The 18,690-nt window shown below is 45.4% G+C and overlaps 1 protein-coding gene across 4 annotated transcripts; it reads right to left on the bottom strand.

The window, feature by feature from the left end:
* Window positions 1-970: 970 nt before the first annotated feature.
* Window positions 971-8,237, bottom strand: LRATD2 (LRAT domain containing 2). 4 transcript variants are annotated; one of them, XM_030503665.2, is made up of 2 exons: window positions 7,959-8,237; window positions 971-7,121 (listed from the first exon to the last, which is right to left on the bottom strand). In XM_030503665.2, the coding sequence occupies exon 2, from the start codon at window positions 7,114-7,116 to the stop codon at window positions 6,220-6,222; it is 897 nt and encodes a 298-aa protein (XP_030359525.1). In that variant the 5' UTR covers window positions 7,117-7,121; window positions 7,959-8,237; the 3' UTR covers window positions 971-6,219. The 4 variants fall into 4 exon arrangements, with proteins under 4 accessions (XP_030359525.1, XP_030359534.1, XP_030359515.1 ...); XM_030503674.2 differs by having other exon boundaries at window positions 7,983-8,237; XM_030503655.1 differs by lacking the exon at window positions 7,959-8,237 and adding an exon at window positions 7,598-7,797.
* Between the last annotated feature and the right edge of the window lie 10,453 nt (window positions 8,238-18,690).

The raw sequence follows: 18,690 nt of genomic DNA, 5'->3' as shown, positions 1-18,690 counted from the left end.
AGCTGGGTGCCTCACATCTTGTTCAAAGTCACCTAGGTCCATGCCAGAGCTAGAAATTAAATGTTATGGTGGAATCCCACCTGCGGCCCTGAGCCTTAGAAGCTGCTGTCTGTTAGAAGAATTTGTCTCACTCTGTCACATCTGTGACAAGGCTGTGAAGAACAGTTATGACCCACAGAAGAGCCAAGATCTCCACCATTCCCTTCAGCAAAAGTCTTATTTGCTACAGCTTAATTTCCTTGGGATGGATTCGCTTCAAGTATTCTTGTTTCAGCTGACCCAACGCTTTTGTGCAAGATTCAAACAACTCCTCCTGGTCAGGATCTCAGGGAGAAGTACAGTTTGTTGTATCACTGTTTTTGTCATCATGGATGTGCACACAGCGGAAGGCTTTGATGAATTAAGAACCATTACCCTATGGATATAACATCTTACCACAATGAATGACCCTCAATACCTTCAGTAAGAAACATCCCTGCGCCTGGTGCGGGTAGAACACAGATCCCACTCCATCCCTGGAGCTTCCCCAAGACAAAACATCACACAAACTGAACAGTTGTACAGATTTTCCAAAAAACTCCCCATGAGTTCTGATGTTCTCTCATTTCTCCCTCTCGCAGACACTACATCTGTTCTTTTAGCAGTTGCTGGCAGACAAGACAAGACTAGGTGCCAACTAATACTATATGATCTTCTGCTGAATTCATTTTCCACTTTTAAAATTAAATTATGGGCCAGATCTTCATTGGGTTTAATACAGCTATTGCCTATTAAGCAGATGATGGTCTGGCCTTGTACAGATTATTCTTCCTCTTTCTTTGGAGCAAGAGTTAGATTTTGATCCGACATGTGAAGTCAGTGAAAACGTCAATTGTTTTGTGTCTCATGCATGCACCATGAGAAACCATTAGTTTTCAAAAAAGCTGGAAAAAAACCACACCATTCCAAAAACAAAGAAAAGAAAGAAAGGTTCTAAAAGATACTATAAATCTTTTATTTCTTTTTAGTTACTATGCGATGCCCTTCATTTTGAAGGAAATGGTACAATCAATGATCTGTACTTCTTTCTCAGGAAAAGAAGATATTTGCACTAACAATTCAACATTTACTGACAAAGGACAGCTTACAGAAAATGCTCATGGTGGGGGGAAAAAAATCATATTTTGTGATTACACTTGTTATTGTGGATGATTCCATGAAGTGTTACAATGTCAGGAATTTCAAGTGTGCATTTAAAGAAAGCTTCTAATTCAATATTAACGCAAAAGAACCATCTAAACCACTGGTGTTTGAAGCCACCCCGATTTCTTCCTATGCAGTTTTAAAACAAAAAAAATCTAATCTGAAAGTCCAAGCCCATTATACAATACACTCAGCCTTATCACTGCACATTGATTTATAAGAGTAATCAACATGTACTGAATTAACAGTAGATTTCTTATAGATAGAAACTGCTGTTGGAAACAGTGTATTTCTTACCTCTACTTAGTTACTAGTCTCTGAGCAGATACAAAAATCAAAATTTTGCTTTCAAAAAACAATATTTGTTCCTACATGGCTGTTAGAACGATGGTTGGTGCTGTTACTTGTCAGAAAAGCACAGGTGGGAAAGCACTCGACAACACACTTCACACACCCAAGGACAAACCTTTGGTAAAACTTAACCAAAGGAGAAGAGAAAAAGAAAACCACCGTTACATTCAAAATCTGAAATATATTCATCACATAATATTACCTACTTTACTACTAAGAGTGGAATTTTGAATTTAAATGAATGAAACTTAAGAAGAAGTTTGACTAGGGTTTCATTTATACAAAACAATTCCATAGTGTAGGGTCCTTCAGTCTGAAGAATATATTTTTCCAAGTAAGAAAATATAGGTTTTGAATTAGCTTTTGGATATTTTCCCTGCCTACCCTACAACTGCCTACTATGTTGGTCAGGTGAGCTCTAGAGCATTGCTGTAATCAATACTTTGCATTCACACAGAATCAGGGATAACCTGAAATAGTTTTCAGTTTATGTCCTTGTTCACTGCCATGGAAGGTGAATGTCTGAATTGTGTTTTTAAAATTACTCAATCAAGGGATAATTGTAGGTTTTACTATAAAGCCTTTTCCAAGACATTATTTGCATCAAACACACCAATACTCTGGGGAAATAAGACTGCTCATCTACATTTCCTAGCTGGAGCTACATTTACACATCTGGGGCTCAGTCTTGCCAGCCTTAACATGTGCATAATGATATTCACAGCAGTCATCCTATCAGTAGCAGTAGGTATGCCCAAATGAGTAAATTCATATAGATGATTAAGTGTTTGCACAATCAAAGGGCTTTTAAAACCAATGATATTAACTTTAAATGTTAAAAATGCAAGGGAAATTTCAAGCATGAAAGACAAAGTCACCAGGAACAGTCTGCAGAGTGATCACCAGCTTAGTTTACAACTGCTGTGTAGTACAATTCTCACCGAATCAGTGCAGCTCCTGGATTTCCAGTGGGAAACTGAGGCCAAAGTTTGGGCTGGATTCCATGAGTCTTGTTTGGACAAGAGGCCCTTTCAGAAACGGCTTTCACAGCACCACTTGTTCTCCCCTGGTGATTATGCAACCTCAGATCCTTCACGCTCCCACCAGAGACCTCAGATTGAAATTCCCGGCCCTTATTCACAAAGAAAAGTAAATACGCACTTAACTTCAAGCACATGACTAGTCTTACTATTTTCAAGTGGCTCAAGGTAGGGTCTATTCACAACTTCAAACTTCAGTATAGGCTTAGGACCATTGCTGAACCTGAAGTTCTGCAGAAGGATCACACCTGAATTTCTGTATGTTAAAGAAGAAGCTGCAGAGAAGAACACTTTTATCTATTCTTTTCCCCTCTCTTTTGTGATCTACAAAAAACCTCTTGAAGTAGACACATACACAAAAAAGTCTGTTTTCCTGGGAGATCTGTTACTTTAAAATCAAGCTCTAGATTTCCCAGCCTACTCTGCGGACAGTAACCGAGTAAAGTACAGCAAAGACACGAAATTAAGCAGTTGGGATGTGCTTCTACAGCAATTCCTGTTCTCACATCCAGCTCATTAAAGGTCCATGGCTTAACAACTAGACTGCTTAGAAATGTTTGCAGTGGTGTTTAGTAGCACCTATTAAATAACAGTGCCTAGGACAGGGAAAAAGGACCTGCCTGTTAAAGATTCAACAGTTGCATCTTTATCTGCTGGAATAAGAAATCCCTCTTCCAGACTCAATAAAAAATTCCAGGCTTCCCCCTTCCCCTTCTACTTTTACATAGAACGGAATGCCAGGAGACAGAATAAATTCCCAAACACGGCTTGCAGAGAAATTCAAAGATTCCAAATATCTGTGCTTTAAATACTGAACACCTGTATCCCAGGTGTCAGAGGAGCATACAGGTTTTATAACACAGCAGAACATATGCCAGACCCTACTTTGCTGTGAGGCAAGCTCCCCACTTCATCCTCAGAAGGCAATGCAAGCTCTGGGATTCTTTGCTAAGGCCTTATGCCTGTGTGGGAATTTATCCCTAAAGGCATGACTGGTACAGAGAAGCACTAAGATCAGCACCAGACATGATTTCAGTTGGTCAAAGAAGCTTTGCTCTCCATTCCCAAGCAGATTTGGTCCTTTTTTTATTAAGCAAAAACTGGGGGGAAAAAGAAAAAAGAACAGAGGACAAAGCCAGACTATGCAGGGTATTTCAGAAGAGAAATAGCTATGTGTCATAGTTCTGATGTTTCAGACACAAGGGAAAAATATTTTCACAACTAGTTTACTGTTTAGTACCCTGTAGATACATAATATTTGACATTTATAGCAGTTTCTATACTTTATGACCTAGAATATACTTTAGATCACTAATGAAAAATAAACCCATTCAGAGGACTGGAAAATAATGTGCCTAACAATTTACTTTCAAATGCAAGGTTATGAAGGAATTTTTTAACTTTCAAAAATATCTGTAAGAAAATATTATTTTACATACCTATATTACACAGTGAAATAAACTTTGTTATGTACAAGGTTTCAGTATGAAAGAAACCAAAGCCAGACATTTACTCATGGTCTAGATAATCTGTTGTCTCTTACCAGTCAGTACAACAGAGACTCTCCTTCACTCTTTTTCAGACTATTTCAGTGATCATTTCGGCTTTTAGTAGTCACCAGTAGCTGTATAAAACCTGTGTGCATCCACATATTAACCCCATTATATTTAGAAATGGGTAGCTATGCTATCAAAGCAAGGTTGTACATCTGCTTGACAACCACAGTAACTTGAGTATAACTCAATTGCATATTGGAGGAAAAGAACCTATCCAGTGCAGACACCTGAGCTATAGCATTTTAAGGGAGTTTGGTGTTAAAACTCTCCTTTACATTTGGGTATTTCACAGCCCAAAAATGAGAGCACAGAAGTCATTAAGGAAACAGTATATGGTGTATTTGCATAACTCTAAAAATTATTTTCCCTCCTGAAGCGAGGATGAAATAGTTTTCACAGCTTTTTTCTAGCTTGTGTATTTTAGGCAGAAAATACACCACCACAACCTATTTGGATCACATTGGCAAAATTGGTTCATATAGTCTTAACTAATCAGAAGCTGGTATCTACCTATTCTTAAGTGACAAACTTTGCTCCCGTCTCAGTAGTGGAAAGGACACAGAGTACTTTGCTATTTGTGGCATAACTGTAAACAACTGCAGGGAAGACCGTATTAACTATGCTTCAAGTTTGCACCACACCGTTGCCATTATTTAAAGGAACTCGAGCTTATCTTCAAGTTCACCTCATCCCTATTATGCTTTAAGGGGAAAGAATTTTGCATTAGAAATTGCCTCCAAATCTGTGTTTGCTCACACACTTCAGATTCCAGGACAAAGATCTGACAGTGCTGCCTGTGCAGGAGACCAGTTAAACAGTTGAAAACAAGTTCAGGGAATATTCAAGGCAGGCAGCACCGCACTCCCCCTCCCCTCCTGTTTAATGAGGACTTGCACAACAACTTTAGAGGCACGTCCCCTCCTTTGCTCTAATGCTATAGCTCTGCTGCATACCATCAATAATAGCAAAAAAGGAAACATAAAAGCCCTAATGAAAAGGAAATTGCTTTGTGGTAAGGAAGGAAAAAAGGAACACCCAAACCCCCTGCCTGTGGTGCCTTCCAGCCTGTGTTCCCTCCCATCATTTCCCATCTCAGCTGGGTTTACTGCGGTGCAGAACCTCTAACATGCCTACAGCCAAGAGCTCCCAGCCAAGAGGCCACACTCTCAAGGGACAGCTTACTCAAGACATACTCTTGCACATGAGCAACCTGCTTCTGCTGCCTTGATGTGTACCACAGACATAACCATGAGCTCTGCCATTTGCTTTAGGGAAAGCAGGCAGCCTTTATGAGCACTGGCATAGCTCAGTATCTGCCTGAAAGAACTCCAGCACAGCGTGCAGACTCCTCCTTAACCAGCATCCCCTGGGACCAGTCAGCAAGAAATACGTATTCTGTCCTCAAAACCACACACTAATAGCAACGGAGGAGGTCTCCCAGCTTACCTGCAAGCTCCTATCAGTTAAGAAGGCACCAGGCACATCAAACCCAGTTCATTAAAATTGGTGGAGGTTTCTCCCTTACACCTTCTGGGGGGCTGGCTACAAATCCACGAACCTTGCACCAGGCAAGCAAGCAGCTTGTTGCAATACCAACAGGAGCCACAACTGAGGAGAAGCAGGGGCAGAGAAGGGAAAACAATACCCTCATGCTTCTCACCTACCAACTCAGAGCTACATGGTCATGTCCTGAAAGTGGTTGGCTCCTTCTTAATAGTACTAAATACTCTTAACTTCTGCTGATAAGTAGATGTCAAAGGCATTTAACATCTTACAGAGTCAGGCCTACTGGCAGATGGTTGAGGCTATGCACGAAGAGGGCAGAGAGGAAGGGAAAGAACTGGGAATAGAGAGGTGTAGAATTGCCCTGAGTTTTATCCTCTACAAATAAGTCAGGGGTTTTATCATCAAGCACTGAAGGAGTTAAGCACTAAAGCACAGACACTTAATCAGCTTTCCCCCTTCCTTTCACATGTGATTGGAATGGAGCTGCACCGAAGCGGCCCAAAGGGCTTATAACAGCTCAATTTCGCAGCCTTCAGTTTTAATCCCCATCACCCAGGCTAAGCAGCATGGTGGTGCTGGGGCTGCTACTCCACAGCAGTCTGAGCACCTGGATGATGATGGTCTTCCTCCTCTTCTTCCTCCTCCTCTGCAGCCTGCAGGTGGCTGGAGAGCTCCTGGATCACAGCAGCTCTACCAATCTGGTCATTTCTCCTCTTCTCCATAATCAGATCCTCCAGGCTCTGGAACTCCAGCGTGTGGCTGCGCTTGTCACCCAGCCGGATCTGCAGTCGGTAGGGCTGCTTGCCTATGCGCAGCTCCCCACCGATTTTAAACTCCCGCTTGCCATACCGGCACCAGGCAGCAAAACACTCAGAGTTTCTCCAACTCAAGTCCCGGTCTTTGCAACCCACCTGCTCCAGGGCATTGCGCACCACCACGGCCGGGCTGAGGGGTTTGTAGCGGTACAACTGGTTGGCAATGCGGCCCCGTCTGCCCTGGCTGGCATCGGTGAGGAAGCTGTTCACCACCTCCAGCCTGTGCAGATGCACAACTTGAAAATCTCCGACATATACCACCCAGTGCGGATACTGGGCCTGGCACACAAACTCCACCAGGTCACCAGGTTTGCACCTATTCAGCAGGTTCTCTGGGGTGTAGGTGCTCAGATGCCCCCCACCTCCTTCATCACCCTCCTCTGGCAGCGTGTCCTCCTCTGCAAAGCTCTTCTGGTAAATACACTCATCCCGGTAATAGACTGAGCACTCCACCTCATGCAGCTGGGGATCATAGGGCTGCAGGGCTGGGTGCTCACCCTCCAGGTCGTGCACTGAATCCTGCTGCTGTTCCAGCTCATCATCATCATTCGAAAAGATGTAGGAGACCCCGATCCTGGGCCCTTCATCTCTGTCCATACCAGTCGGGTCGGCCGTGGGAACTTCCTTGTAGTTCAGATGGGTCAGCTTCTCCACCTGGTTCCCCATGCCCGCTGCAACGACAGACACACAGCAGGGCCATGAAGGCAGGCGCGGGGTGGCAAAGCACGGCTTCCCCCTCCACACACACACACCCGCGTCTCCTCGCTGCACCGCAGCCCCTGCGGGGGCTCCGGGGCTGCAGGAGTCCCTCGGGGCGGCAGCGGTGAGCGCAGGGGGTGCGGACCGCCCTACCTGCGCGGAGGAAGGCGCGGCGGCAGCCAGGAGGAGGAGGAGGAAGAAGGCGCAGCGGCCGCGGGAGAGCGGGAAGGCACCGAGCCACCTGTTAGAGGGGGGCTGCGAGCGCCGCGGGAAGGCTGGAGGGGCGACTTGGGGACGGCAAAGCTGCCCGCCGGGGAGCTGAGCCGGGCTGCGCTGAACCGAGCCGGGCTGAGCTGAATGGAGCCGGGCTGCGCTGAACCGAGCCGGGCTGCCGGCCAGGCGCGCCTCCTCCCGCGCCCTCCCCGGCAGCGGGCGGCTGCAAACTTACCCGGCGGGGACGGCTGCGCGGCGCCGGGAGCAGCCCTAGGGCGAGCGGGCGGCGGTGCGGAGGTTGGGGCTGGGTGCACGGCGCGCCTGGATCGCGATCATGGCCCCGGCCCGGCGCGGTTCCGCGCTCCCCGAGCAGCAGCAGCGCCCGTGCGCCGCGCCGCCGGCCCCGGGGCTGTGCATAAGCACCGGAGAGGCACGGCCGAGGGGAGGGAGGCTGGATCCGGCTGCGGACGCCCCGGCGAGCGCGCAGCCCACAGCATTTAAAGAGGCAGCTCTTTTTTTTTCTTTTCCTTTTTTTTTTCCCCTCTCTCCCCCCTCCTTTTCCCTTCCACCCTTTTTCCCCTTCCTCCTCCCCGCACCTCTCTCCCTCTCCTCTCCCCTACATGCCAAGCGCCGCGCTTCCAGCCGAGGCCAGTGTGCAGGCGGAGGTCGGACGCCGAGGCTCCCAGCGCCGCGGCTGCACAGCTCTCCGCGGCGCTTGGCAGCGGGTGTGCAACACGCTCCAACAGTAACTCGCTCACACGCGGCCCCTTTAAGGGACCGGTGCCATGAGGGAGCCCAACCCGCCAGTTTGGTCAGGGGGGAGTAACCGGGAGCCGGAGTTTGCCCGGGACGGCGCGGAGGGGCGATGCGGAGCCTCGGTGCGGGGCTGTGGGAATCCCCCGCTGCACCCCCGGGGCGCGGAGCACTGCGGAGCAGCGCGGAGCAGCGCGGAGCTCCCACGGGAGCAGCGCCCGCCTCGCAGCCCCTTTCCGGGAGCGCGGGAGGTGCCTCTGGGGCCACAAACAATAGCAGGGAAGTTGTAAAGGGAACAAGAATCGAAGAGCCCAGCTCTCCTGGGCTGACTTAGTGCCTTCGATTCCTCCATGAGCGGAGTGCGTAATTAGTTTTATTAATTTCTTTCCTTCCCGACTCCAAGAGATCTCTCTCTTTTTCAATATAGAAGATGATGATTCTTTCCCCCTGGAAAGGCATTATCAGAACTGGTGGGAATATTTTTCCTTCTGTATTTTGGAGAACTCAAACCAATATTCTGCGTTTTCATTAATGCCTAGTTATCCTGCTAGGTGGGTTTATTATTTGTCGTATTTTAACACGCACTGGTAAATGCATGCTGGTAAAATGGACTACAGAGATAATTTATGGGAGCTGGGAGTAATGTCTTTAATTTTGTCTCATGTATTCCCTTTGTCTGTTGTCTTGTAATTTATAAACCCAACTGCACAGTGCTGTTTTGAGGTGAATGGAGGAACAAATGTCACATTACTGGGGTGCTGGGCACTGCCTACAGACTCAAAGGATACCGTTTCCATCAGATTATACGCCTCTGTGGTTTCAAATATAGACCTGCCCTTTGGGGTGGGAAGAATTGCTGCAGCTGGGGCTGGGGGGACGTGCACTCTGCTCTGCTTGGGACAGTGGGGCAGGCACAAGCAATAGCAGCAGGTGACAGGCAGCCAGACCAGGACCTTTTTGGTTTGAATTCACGTGGTGACTATGTCTACAAGAGCATTTGAGAGAGCTGAAAAGCATGCCAGGGGTGTGCTTTTGAAATTAACCTCCCAAACAGCCACCCCCAACACTCACACACAATTCAGTTTGCATCCCAGTGTGGTTTCAAACAGTGCATACAGCTTCCTTTAACATTCAGCCAAAGTAGATGTGCTTTAGGTGCAGGATCGGACCAAAGCTAATTGAGCAAACCTCCAAAATGTGTTTAATGTAGGTTTTTCAGCACTGCCAAGTTCACTTTGCAGTTCCTTTCCTCTATAGCTGCTGTCGGACAAAAGAGGACCCTGCTTCACAGTCAGAGCTTTGTGAAATTTCCTCAGTAATTAAGGATGGGCATGTGTAAAGGTGAGAATATCCTAAAAGGAGGAGCTACACTGAACATAGAAGTAAATTTTTCATGTTCTCCCGTTTGTACTGGAAGCTGTGTCTCAGTGTCATACCTTACTATCTTTGGAGCCATTATGTTTCTTGGCTAAAATGGTTTGGCAGCCCTGTGTTGAAGGCCAAGTTTCCTTTAGAATCTGCTGCAATGTATAGAAAGTTGTGTCTGTGCAGGAGTAGAAACTCAGTGTTGCCCAGAGGGGTCACTCCCGTGTGCATGCACATCCACATATATTTGCAGCTTGCTTTCTTCTCTCATTTTTTCCTGTCTGCTGCAATTCACCCCAGTGCCTAATTTTTGGCACCTTGTCAGCTGCTTTGATCTCTTTGAGTTTTCTTTCAATGTCTGGTTCTCAGAATCCACATTTTCTGATCGATCTGTGCTTTCTAGGATCAGAAACCATTGGTGAGTATTTTTGTGTCATAGAGCACATACATAATGGCATACTGCTCCTTCAGATAAGGGCTTGGGTGGAAAACCCCACGAAGCGCTTACAGAGTCTATGTATCACCTGGGATGGTGCCTAAAATTGTGATGCTTAAAACTTCTGCATGCTTAACCTCTAAGCCTCAAAGCAGGCACAAGGGATGGGGGCTGGTGGCAGTGACATGCTATCCCAGTGACTATGCTTTTAGAAAGAGCATTGACCTCTTGCATAGCTTTCGAAAACCAAAAAGGACTTTGGTGCTTATCTGCTAAAGATAAGGCAGTCTGTAGGTATGGAGTAGGGGGAGGAATGGTTGCACAGTTGCTGGTCTGGGGGCCCAAACTGCAACAGGTCAGAGTTTGACACACCTCTGACCTTGCTGTTGGAGGCTCCTCAATTAGGTGACTCCTTGCTCAGCCTGCTGGCATTTGTTATCCAGTTTTGAGATATTCAGTTCTGTGCGCTTGTGTTACAGAACCAATAAATTGAGGCTAAATGAAATTTATTATTCTAACTCAGTAAAGGCTCCACCAACATTAACTACATATTCAGGATGTCACATGGATTCGCCACTACGCTGCTGAAACTTAAACTTTATGGCAAATGATCCAAAATGTGCAATCACTCACCTAAAGAAGGAGAACTCGGCCTCGAAGAGTTCCCTTGGATGACATCCTGACCCAAGGGGAGAGTCCCTGACTGCAGGAGCTGCTCTGAGGAGGACCGACTCCAAGTGGCTGCCCAAGGGGCTCCATTGCTGCCCTGGTCGGATCTGAGCTGTGGTCAGATATGGTCATGTATCCCCATGGTCTCAGGACCCAGCTTCCTTCCCCTGCACCTGCCGACCACCACCATGTGGTTATATAGTCCATTGATGTATACAGAACACAGAGGGGGCTCTACCTCTTGTCTTAGAGACTGTGGACCAAATGGAGCAAATGTGCATTTATTAGTCTATCTGACTATGTAGTTCGTACAATCCAGGGACTTCTGTAGTGCTACCTCTGGTTGCTTTAAACTTAAGGTCTCTGGTTTTGAGAATTGAGGTGTCAAAGCCAATGTTGCCGCAATACTTTATCATCTTGTTGTTCCAAAGCTATCTTATGTTTAATGTTAACACAGATTTTATATCCAGAGATTAAAAAGGTGACGTTGATTTGAAATCACAATTCATCCTTACTTGGATGTGAAATGTTGTGTTCCCATTGTTACTGTCATTAAAAAAATACCTGGTATGAGAAGAAATAAAGTCTTCTTGTTACGTGTTTATATTTTTTTCTTAGCGGTGCTTCTGAGTAAGACAAGGTTTAGTGTTTTGTAAGCACGTTGTGTTTCGCAGGTGTTCAGCCAGTTGATGGCTATGACACCCTTGAATTATTTAATAGCTTCCATTTCTTTTTTCCAGTAGAGTTTTATGAGAACAGAGATAAACTATGCTCCATTTGGCATGAAAGCATTCTACATCATAGGCTTAGCAAAGCAGAGTGCTTAAACACCATGGTGGAATTAGGGGCAGTGGAGGAATAAACCACTTCCTAGTGAAGTCCATGAATGTTCTTAGATGGAGTTCTGTAGAAATCAGTCATGCCCTTGATTGAGGGAGGTGTGTGACCTGATGGACATGTCCTTGATGGTGTCCTTCCATGACAGCCATAGCTGAGTCCATCATGGAAATTTGGATTCAGGATTGTAACATTTCGTTTGTTCCCTCTTTGTCCTCGAGTGGAAGCTGCATTCCTGAGTCAGGCACCAAGTTCTTGTAAAGCCAGGAATGCCACCTAAAATGAGATTCATCAAAGCTGGCATGCCTGAGATAGCTGATGGGGAATAGGACAGAGAATTAGCGTCCTGACAGCTGTTGGAATCTGGCTCTTCCTTTCATTTGTTGCGTTCACAGCTTAATACTCTCCCAAGGTTAAGTGCTTTAATGAGGTTGGCTGTTTCTCACACACAAGAGGAAATGGTGCAACGTCAGTTAATAAAAAGCATTAATATTTCAGATTGCTTCTTGGGGGTATGAAAGACCAAGGTTGAAGTCTCTCATCTCACTGAAGGAACTTGAACCGATATCTCCCAGAAGAGTACTGAAAGCCGCCAGACTGTAGGCTATTTTGGAGGAAGTCATGCTCTCTCTGTCCCTCTGAAGCTGCTTAGCTTTGTATGGGCTCATTAAATACCCATTCAGTCAGTTGGGAAGAAAAGTATGACAATGGCTCTCATATTAGATGGAAGAAGGAGTTGAGAGTGCTTTGAGGTTCTTTCTAACGAATATTCAGATATCTCATGATCATACAAGATCTTCATCAGGAGTCATTCAGACTGAATGAACCACCAGAAAGATCTGGAAGTTTTGCTTTTAAAACATGCTCATGGAAGAGCTTTGTTCATATCTTCTCAGGAAGAGACTGGGTCTCTGTGTCTCACATATCCTGCATGACTGGGGTAACCCAGATGCTGTTACGTATCAGCTCCTTTGGGTTTCTGTTGCCTTAGAGCCATACTGACACCTCTGCTGGACTCTAGGCAAGGCCACAACTAGTTTGTGACTTTGGGTGTATGTGTGAAATAAGCATGGAGCTGTCACTGCTTGCTGATTCTGCTTGTAACTCCAGGAGAAAGATTGGGAATTCAGATAACTAGAAAATTTATGCACCTCAAAATGTTGCAAAATAAATCTTAGTATTTCTAAAACTTGAGATTCATGATATTTTGACATGAGAGATATAATGAGCCTCTGGTGTCAGGAAGATTTTAACTGCTTTTGGGCCTATAAACCTTTAATGATACCAAGAGATTGACATCTGTGTGCTTCTAAACATATGACCTTTGGTATTCTGGATAGCATAGCATGGCCCACTGTATATTCAAGACCTGAAAGTAAAGCAAACTGCGGATCAGAGAGACCCACATGTTGAGAGGGGAAATTCTAAGTGCCTTGTTTATCACTTCAGCAAACTCTGTTCTAAAACTCTCGCTGGAAGCTTATGGCTCTGTTAACTACTTTCAACATTGTAATTTGTGACTAAATGTGATCTGTTGCAAAATAAATTGCTGAGATTGCCAGAGCCACAGTTTTTGCCTGAGACATCCAAGCTGTATCTCAGAAGAAGCTCTTCCACTGTGAGAGTTTAATTGGTGCATTCCAGCAAATGAAAATGAAGTAATTCATATGTCAGTAGAGGCCTGGATTCTTAGCAATTGCTATCAAACTGACTTAAACAGCAGGCAAAGCTTAATTAAAATGCAGTCTTTTATTTTTTTTCCCCACAGAAAATAGCAACTGTATTTCAAACATAACAAGGAAGGAGGTACAGCACATGCATCCTTCTAGCATGGGAACTGCTAGTCCCTTGCATCTCTCATCCCTCTCCCACGCTGAGCTTCTCCTCCAGAAGCTCCTCCTTTAATGTGTCTTTTAGCACATCAATGGGCTGCTGGCTGCCTTGATAGCACAGCATGTCCTTCTGTATGCAGCCAGGAAAGGGTTGGACTGCTGCATTCAGTGGAGAAACTTACGATGATTGCTCCTGGTGTGCAATACCTGAGCAGAAACTATTAGTAAAGGTAAGGAGTCTTTCCTTTGGCTGTTGCCATGCTGCTAGTAAAACAGTTCAGTATTGAAAGTAATGAACACCACTCCTTCTTGCAAATCTATGATGTAACTACAGGTTGCCCAGAGAAGCTGTGGGTGCCCCATCCCTGGCAGTGTTCAAGGCAAGGTTGGACGGGGCTTGGAGCAACCTGATCAGAGGAAGGTGTCCCTGCCCGTGGCAGGGAGTTGGAACTGAATGATCTTCAAGGTCTCTTCCAACCCAAACCATTCCGTGATTCTGTGAATATGTACTCATGCATCCATTTTAAATCAGTAGGAACAGAGGAACCACCGAGCAAAGTGTCTCCTTCTGTGATGCTGGTGGTGTCCGAGCCAGATTATGAGGTTGATCATGTCAGAACATGCGGCCATGCACAAAGTGGTAACACAGCTGGGGATCTGTGGAGTCTGCTGTCTTTATCGCATCTTCGGATGCTTGCTGATTTGACCCAGGAGTATGGGCCAGAGCTGCTCCCCACAACTACCTCTGCAGGCCCGTGGCAGGGTAGAGGAGCAGGAGTCGGGAGGGTAATCTACCTTGTCATTCACTCATTAGATGGTGAAACAGGTTAATGTTTTTCTTCGCCAGCCAATGCAAAGCAGCAGAGATACAAAGCCTCAAACCACCTGCAAAGGTGATGTTTGAGGCTGGACCTGTTCCAAATCCAGAAGAGCAGGACTCATCCTTTGCTGGTCTGAGTTGCTGAGGCTGCAGTGCCGCAGAGGGAGCCGCTGTGGGGTTTGTACACAGCCACCTCCACTAACCTGGTACCTGGTGTGTGAGTGCAGCATGGAAAGGGAACAGCGCACAGCTTGTCCTCTGCTCTCACATTGTGTCACAATTCTTACTGCTTACAGCCCTCACCACAGATGGATGCAGAGTGAACCTGCGTCTGCCCCAGGTGTGTTATGAGTACACTTACCTTGCTGAGCAAGACATGGAGGGAACAGGCAGCTGAAGGATCTGCTCTGGGGCGTTAGCGTTGAGGCAGGGCTTGGGGAAGCTTCTGGGATGGAGGTTGCATCAGTCTGAGGCACCAGCAAGGTTGGGTGAGAGCAGTATGACACCCTCGAGAAGTGGTGTCATACGAGGGGGCTTTAGCAACAGATTTGGACTTTTAAAGAAATGGAATGGGAGGATCTATTCTTTCAGGTCTCTGGTCTCCGTTTGCGAATAGAAGCTACTCCTACCTGTTGCACTGAAGTGCTGCAAGGATAAATAAACCCATTAAGGTCCTGAGGTGCTCAGAGTGTGTGCTAACAAGCCCCATGGAGACAGAGAAGAAAACTGCTAGGGAGGTGCTGTTTTTCCAGGCAGTAGGAGTGTCCGAGTTTGAATCAGTGCTTGACTCCTTACCCAGGTCTGCCTCTGGACACAACGTGCAGAAAATACCTGCAGCACACATGCCAAACACATTCCTCAGAGGTGGTTTTCAGTTGGCTGCAAGCATCCCTCTCCCATAACTCACCAAAGATGCTGCTGAGACCTTGGAGGCCACAGGGGACCAGCCCAGCTGAGGCAGGCTGAAGTCGCTCCTGTGGATTCATTCCTGCCTGCAACCAAGAACCATTGTCTACCTTGTTTAAACACATGCCTTGAGACAACCCCCTCAGCTTTGTAGACAAATAGCAAGTACAGTGGCTGCTGTGTTAAACGATTGCTGCCCCTTTGCAGAATGCACATGAGCATGAGGAAGTGCCATTATGCTGAGCATACAGAAATGCCACTGTGCTTCTTGTTTAAGAAAGCATCAGTATTACCTTTGTCTTCCACTAAGCCCTTTCTGCCAGTGCCTGTGGGAAGAGAGCAGGGAGCAGATGGTTATTCCTTCAATCCTGTGAACAAGTTAGATGAAAATCGTATTCCTAGTAGAATCTACTGTCAAGGAAGCTTCTGGCCTGCTGAATGGCACTGCTGGGTTGGGTTTATAAAGTGCTCTCTGGATAATGATGTGTGTACTCATAATAATGACTTTAATGCCTGTTAGAATTGACAGCTGTATGCATTTGACTTTCTGGAGACAGATGTTCCTCTGCCTGGTTATGTGGGTTGATTCCAACTGGGGAAATAGGGAAAGAAGACAGCATGAAGCAATGTGTTGTTCATTGCTCTTTCATTTTCTCTACTTCCCCTCTTTCCTTTCATGGACTGTCTGCTAGGCAGGAGTCAGACCCATCACATCAGCTGCTACAGGGAAGCCCCTTGGCCATTCCAGTTCATCCTTCTCCACTGGCTGTCAGAGCAGAGACTCAGGGCAGGGCTCTGTATGCATCTCAACCCAGCAGCACTCAAAGCAGAGTGATGATGCTTTCTGTCCTCACATGTGAGACCAGCTGCAGACTGGGCTTGACATGTTCACAGGCAGCGCTTAATTTCAGACAGTCCATGTATATGTTAAAGTTGTCAGCTCCACACCAAATCCCTTTTCGTGGCTCTTTCTGTGCAGCATAGTGTTCTCTTGCTCTGATTTAAGTGTTTTATGGTTCCCCATGAAGGAGATAAGAGCATGAGCAAAGCTGTAGGTAAAGATAAATCATCTGTAGAGGAAAATATGAACGCTTTCTTTTTTGGAAAGCAGCAAGGCCACCATGCCAAGGGACCAGAGCACTTTCTGTGTAAGTGTCTGCAACAGTCAGTTTAAATCTCCACTACCTCAAATTCAAAGTGATTTCAATGTTAAACCATTTTTGAGTGCAGCTTTTGTGGTAGAATAAGCAATATAAATACACTCTTCTAAGGAAGATGCAGATTCCCGTTTTTCACCTGAAATGTCCTTCATTTGTTGTTATGAACTAACTCGAATTTGTAGTTAAGTTGAGGGAAAGACTCCAACTGACTTTAAGAGGAGGTGAGTGAAGTTGTATGCATTGTGCTCTTCCAGGAATGCTGACTTTAACAGTCTAATCCTAGCGGGTATTCTCCCTTTTTAGCATTTACAGTCTACTGATCGTAAGAGTACCTAATCAGAAGCAGGACAGTGTTATTTTGCTGGTATAGACCAGAAGATCAGGCCAAACAATTCCTACAGTTGTGCCATTTCTTTGTTCAAAGGAGTAACAATAAAAGCCAGGTGAAGGTAATGTCTTCATGATAAGATGTCATGAACTGTAGCTTTGTTACAACAGGGAAAATGAGAAATTAGTCTGATTGTGGATCCTCTAAAGAAGTGCCTCCATGGCTGTGTCAGAACAGTTTTGTGTATTAATGCAACTCAGAAAGATTCACAAGTCTTGTGAAACATCACTCCTTTTTCTTCTTCTGTTTTCTTTTTTTCCCTTTCACTCTTCATCCATGAGGATCTCTGAACAGTTCGTGGCCTTTTAGAGCCTCAGTTGCACCTTCTTCAATAAGCACAAAAGCAAAACATTGCCAGTTCTAGATTTGCAATGCAGATTAATTAAAATCATATAATAGCCATATTTCAAGCATGTCCAGCTGCATGCTGGCTGCATTAACAGTAGCATAGCCAGCAGGTCCAGTGAGGTGATCTTTCTCCTCTGTTCAGCACTTGTGAGATTGTATTGGGATTGCTGCTTCAGTTTTGGGCTCCTCAGTGTAAGGACAGTGACAGACCCAAGAGACACGAGTTGGAATACGGAAAATTCCATCTTAAATATTAAGGTGTTGGGGATTTTTTACCAAGGAGGGTGGTCAGATACTGGAATGAGTTGCCCAGAGAAGCTGTGTAGTCTCCACCCAAGCAACCTGATCTAAGTAGACCTGCTTTGCACAGAGAGTTGGATTAAATGACCTCTCAAGGACTCTTTCAGCCCAAATTACGATTCGATGCTTCTCACAGGACACAGTAGATCTGCTAATTAATAATGCCTACTAGATCCAGTGAATCCACTTTACAGCTTCTTTCAACTCCATCCTAGAGTCTGCTTCAGTAAGAACTAGATAAAATCTTCTGCTTGGTTTGAAACTCCATAAAGAGATAAAACCCCTTGAGGCTCTCCTTGCTTAAATACTTAAGTTCTGATTTTCCTGGACTTAAAAGGCAGAAACACTTTTCTGCCTGGAAATGTCTCTGTCTATGGATGCCTGAGAAAATAACTTTTCTTATCCTTGCTGATATACCGGCTCATCTGAAGAGACGACAAATCACAGATCTGCTTCCCTGTTTCTGCCCAAGGTGTATGTATTTCATAGGAATGTGTGTACACCATGTGTGTTCACGTGGTGAATAGCACCCTCTTAGTTACTTTGCGGTGGTATCCAGGGGACCTTGTCAGTGCCGCATGATGAGACTGACAGGCTCAAGCAGTGATTGGTCTTCTTCTGGTCAAGGGTTTCATGAATTCTCTTCCCCATTAGGAATTCTGACATACCGATGGACTGAAGTCTGAAACCCAAGCTCAACACAGTACTAAAATGACTGCAGCATTAGGTCTTATGAAAGATATGCATTACACATCCCAAATAACTGCATACCTTATGGCCAGAGGTTGCCTCCATTCTTTACTGATCAAACAGGATTGTGAGAGGTACTACTCTTACAAGCAAGGCTGTGAGAGCTCAGCTCTCAAGGAATATGGTTGCTCTGGTACTTCTGTATTCAGTGCTTGTAAGGAAGGGCAACTGGGTGTCATCTTCCATGCTGGAATGAAGTCACTGAGTGCTATGCATGTCTGGGGTCCTCTAGCTCTCCTGAAGCTAGCCTTATTCATTCCACAAAAGAGGCTTTGAAAAGTTGATTACTTTGGTTTTAACTTTTCCAAAAAGGTTTCTCTGTTAAAGGCTTCTGGTTGGAAATACCAAACCCTGTTGTTGCTAAGATTAAGGTATTTGTTTCTTAGAAATGGCTTACAAGCAGAGACCAGCACATGGATTATAGCTCCTTCTTTAGCCAAGTGGAGCGAAGGTGCTTCAAGTAAATTGTGCTTTCAGTAGGATCAGTTTTGCATGTGATTTTAATAATGGCTTTGGGGAAGGAGGGGTGAAATCTAAAGTTTTACATTTGTAACTCCAATAAACAGAAGAGCAGTGCTTACCACTAACATATTGGGGGTCTAGGCTGTTTTAAATGCAGGCAGCAAAACCAGCTACTGTGTTTCAGTAAAAATTTAGAATGTGATTTATTTTTGCATAGTAATGAAAAAATGCACCATGATCAGATTTATGCGTTTTGTTTTTCTGGAACAGGAATTTTTTCCCACTTTATTTTTGTGTTGTTC

The sequence above is a fragment of the Strigops habroptila genome, chromosome 1 (assembly GCF_004027225.2).
Source record: "Strigops habroptila isolate Jane chromosome 1, bStrHab1.2.pri, whole genome shotgun sequence".
Lineage (NCBI taxonomy): Eukaryota > Metazoa > Chordata > Aves > Psittaciformes > Psittacidae > Strigops > Strigops habroptila.
Note: the sequence above shows the minus strand (reverse complement) of the source record. Positions and strands in the feature narration are given on the sequence as shown.

Coding starts and splice junctions, on each gene's coding strand:
- LRATD2 (XM_030503665.2), bottom strand. CDS start 7,116: ATGGGGAACCAGGTGGAGAAGCTGACCCATCTGAACTACAAGGAAGTT.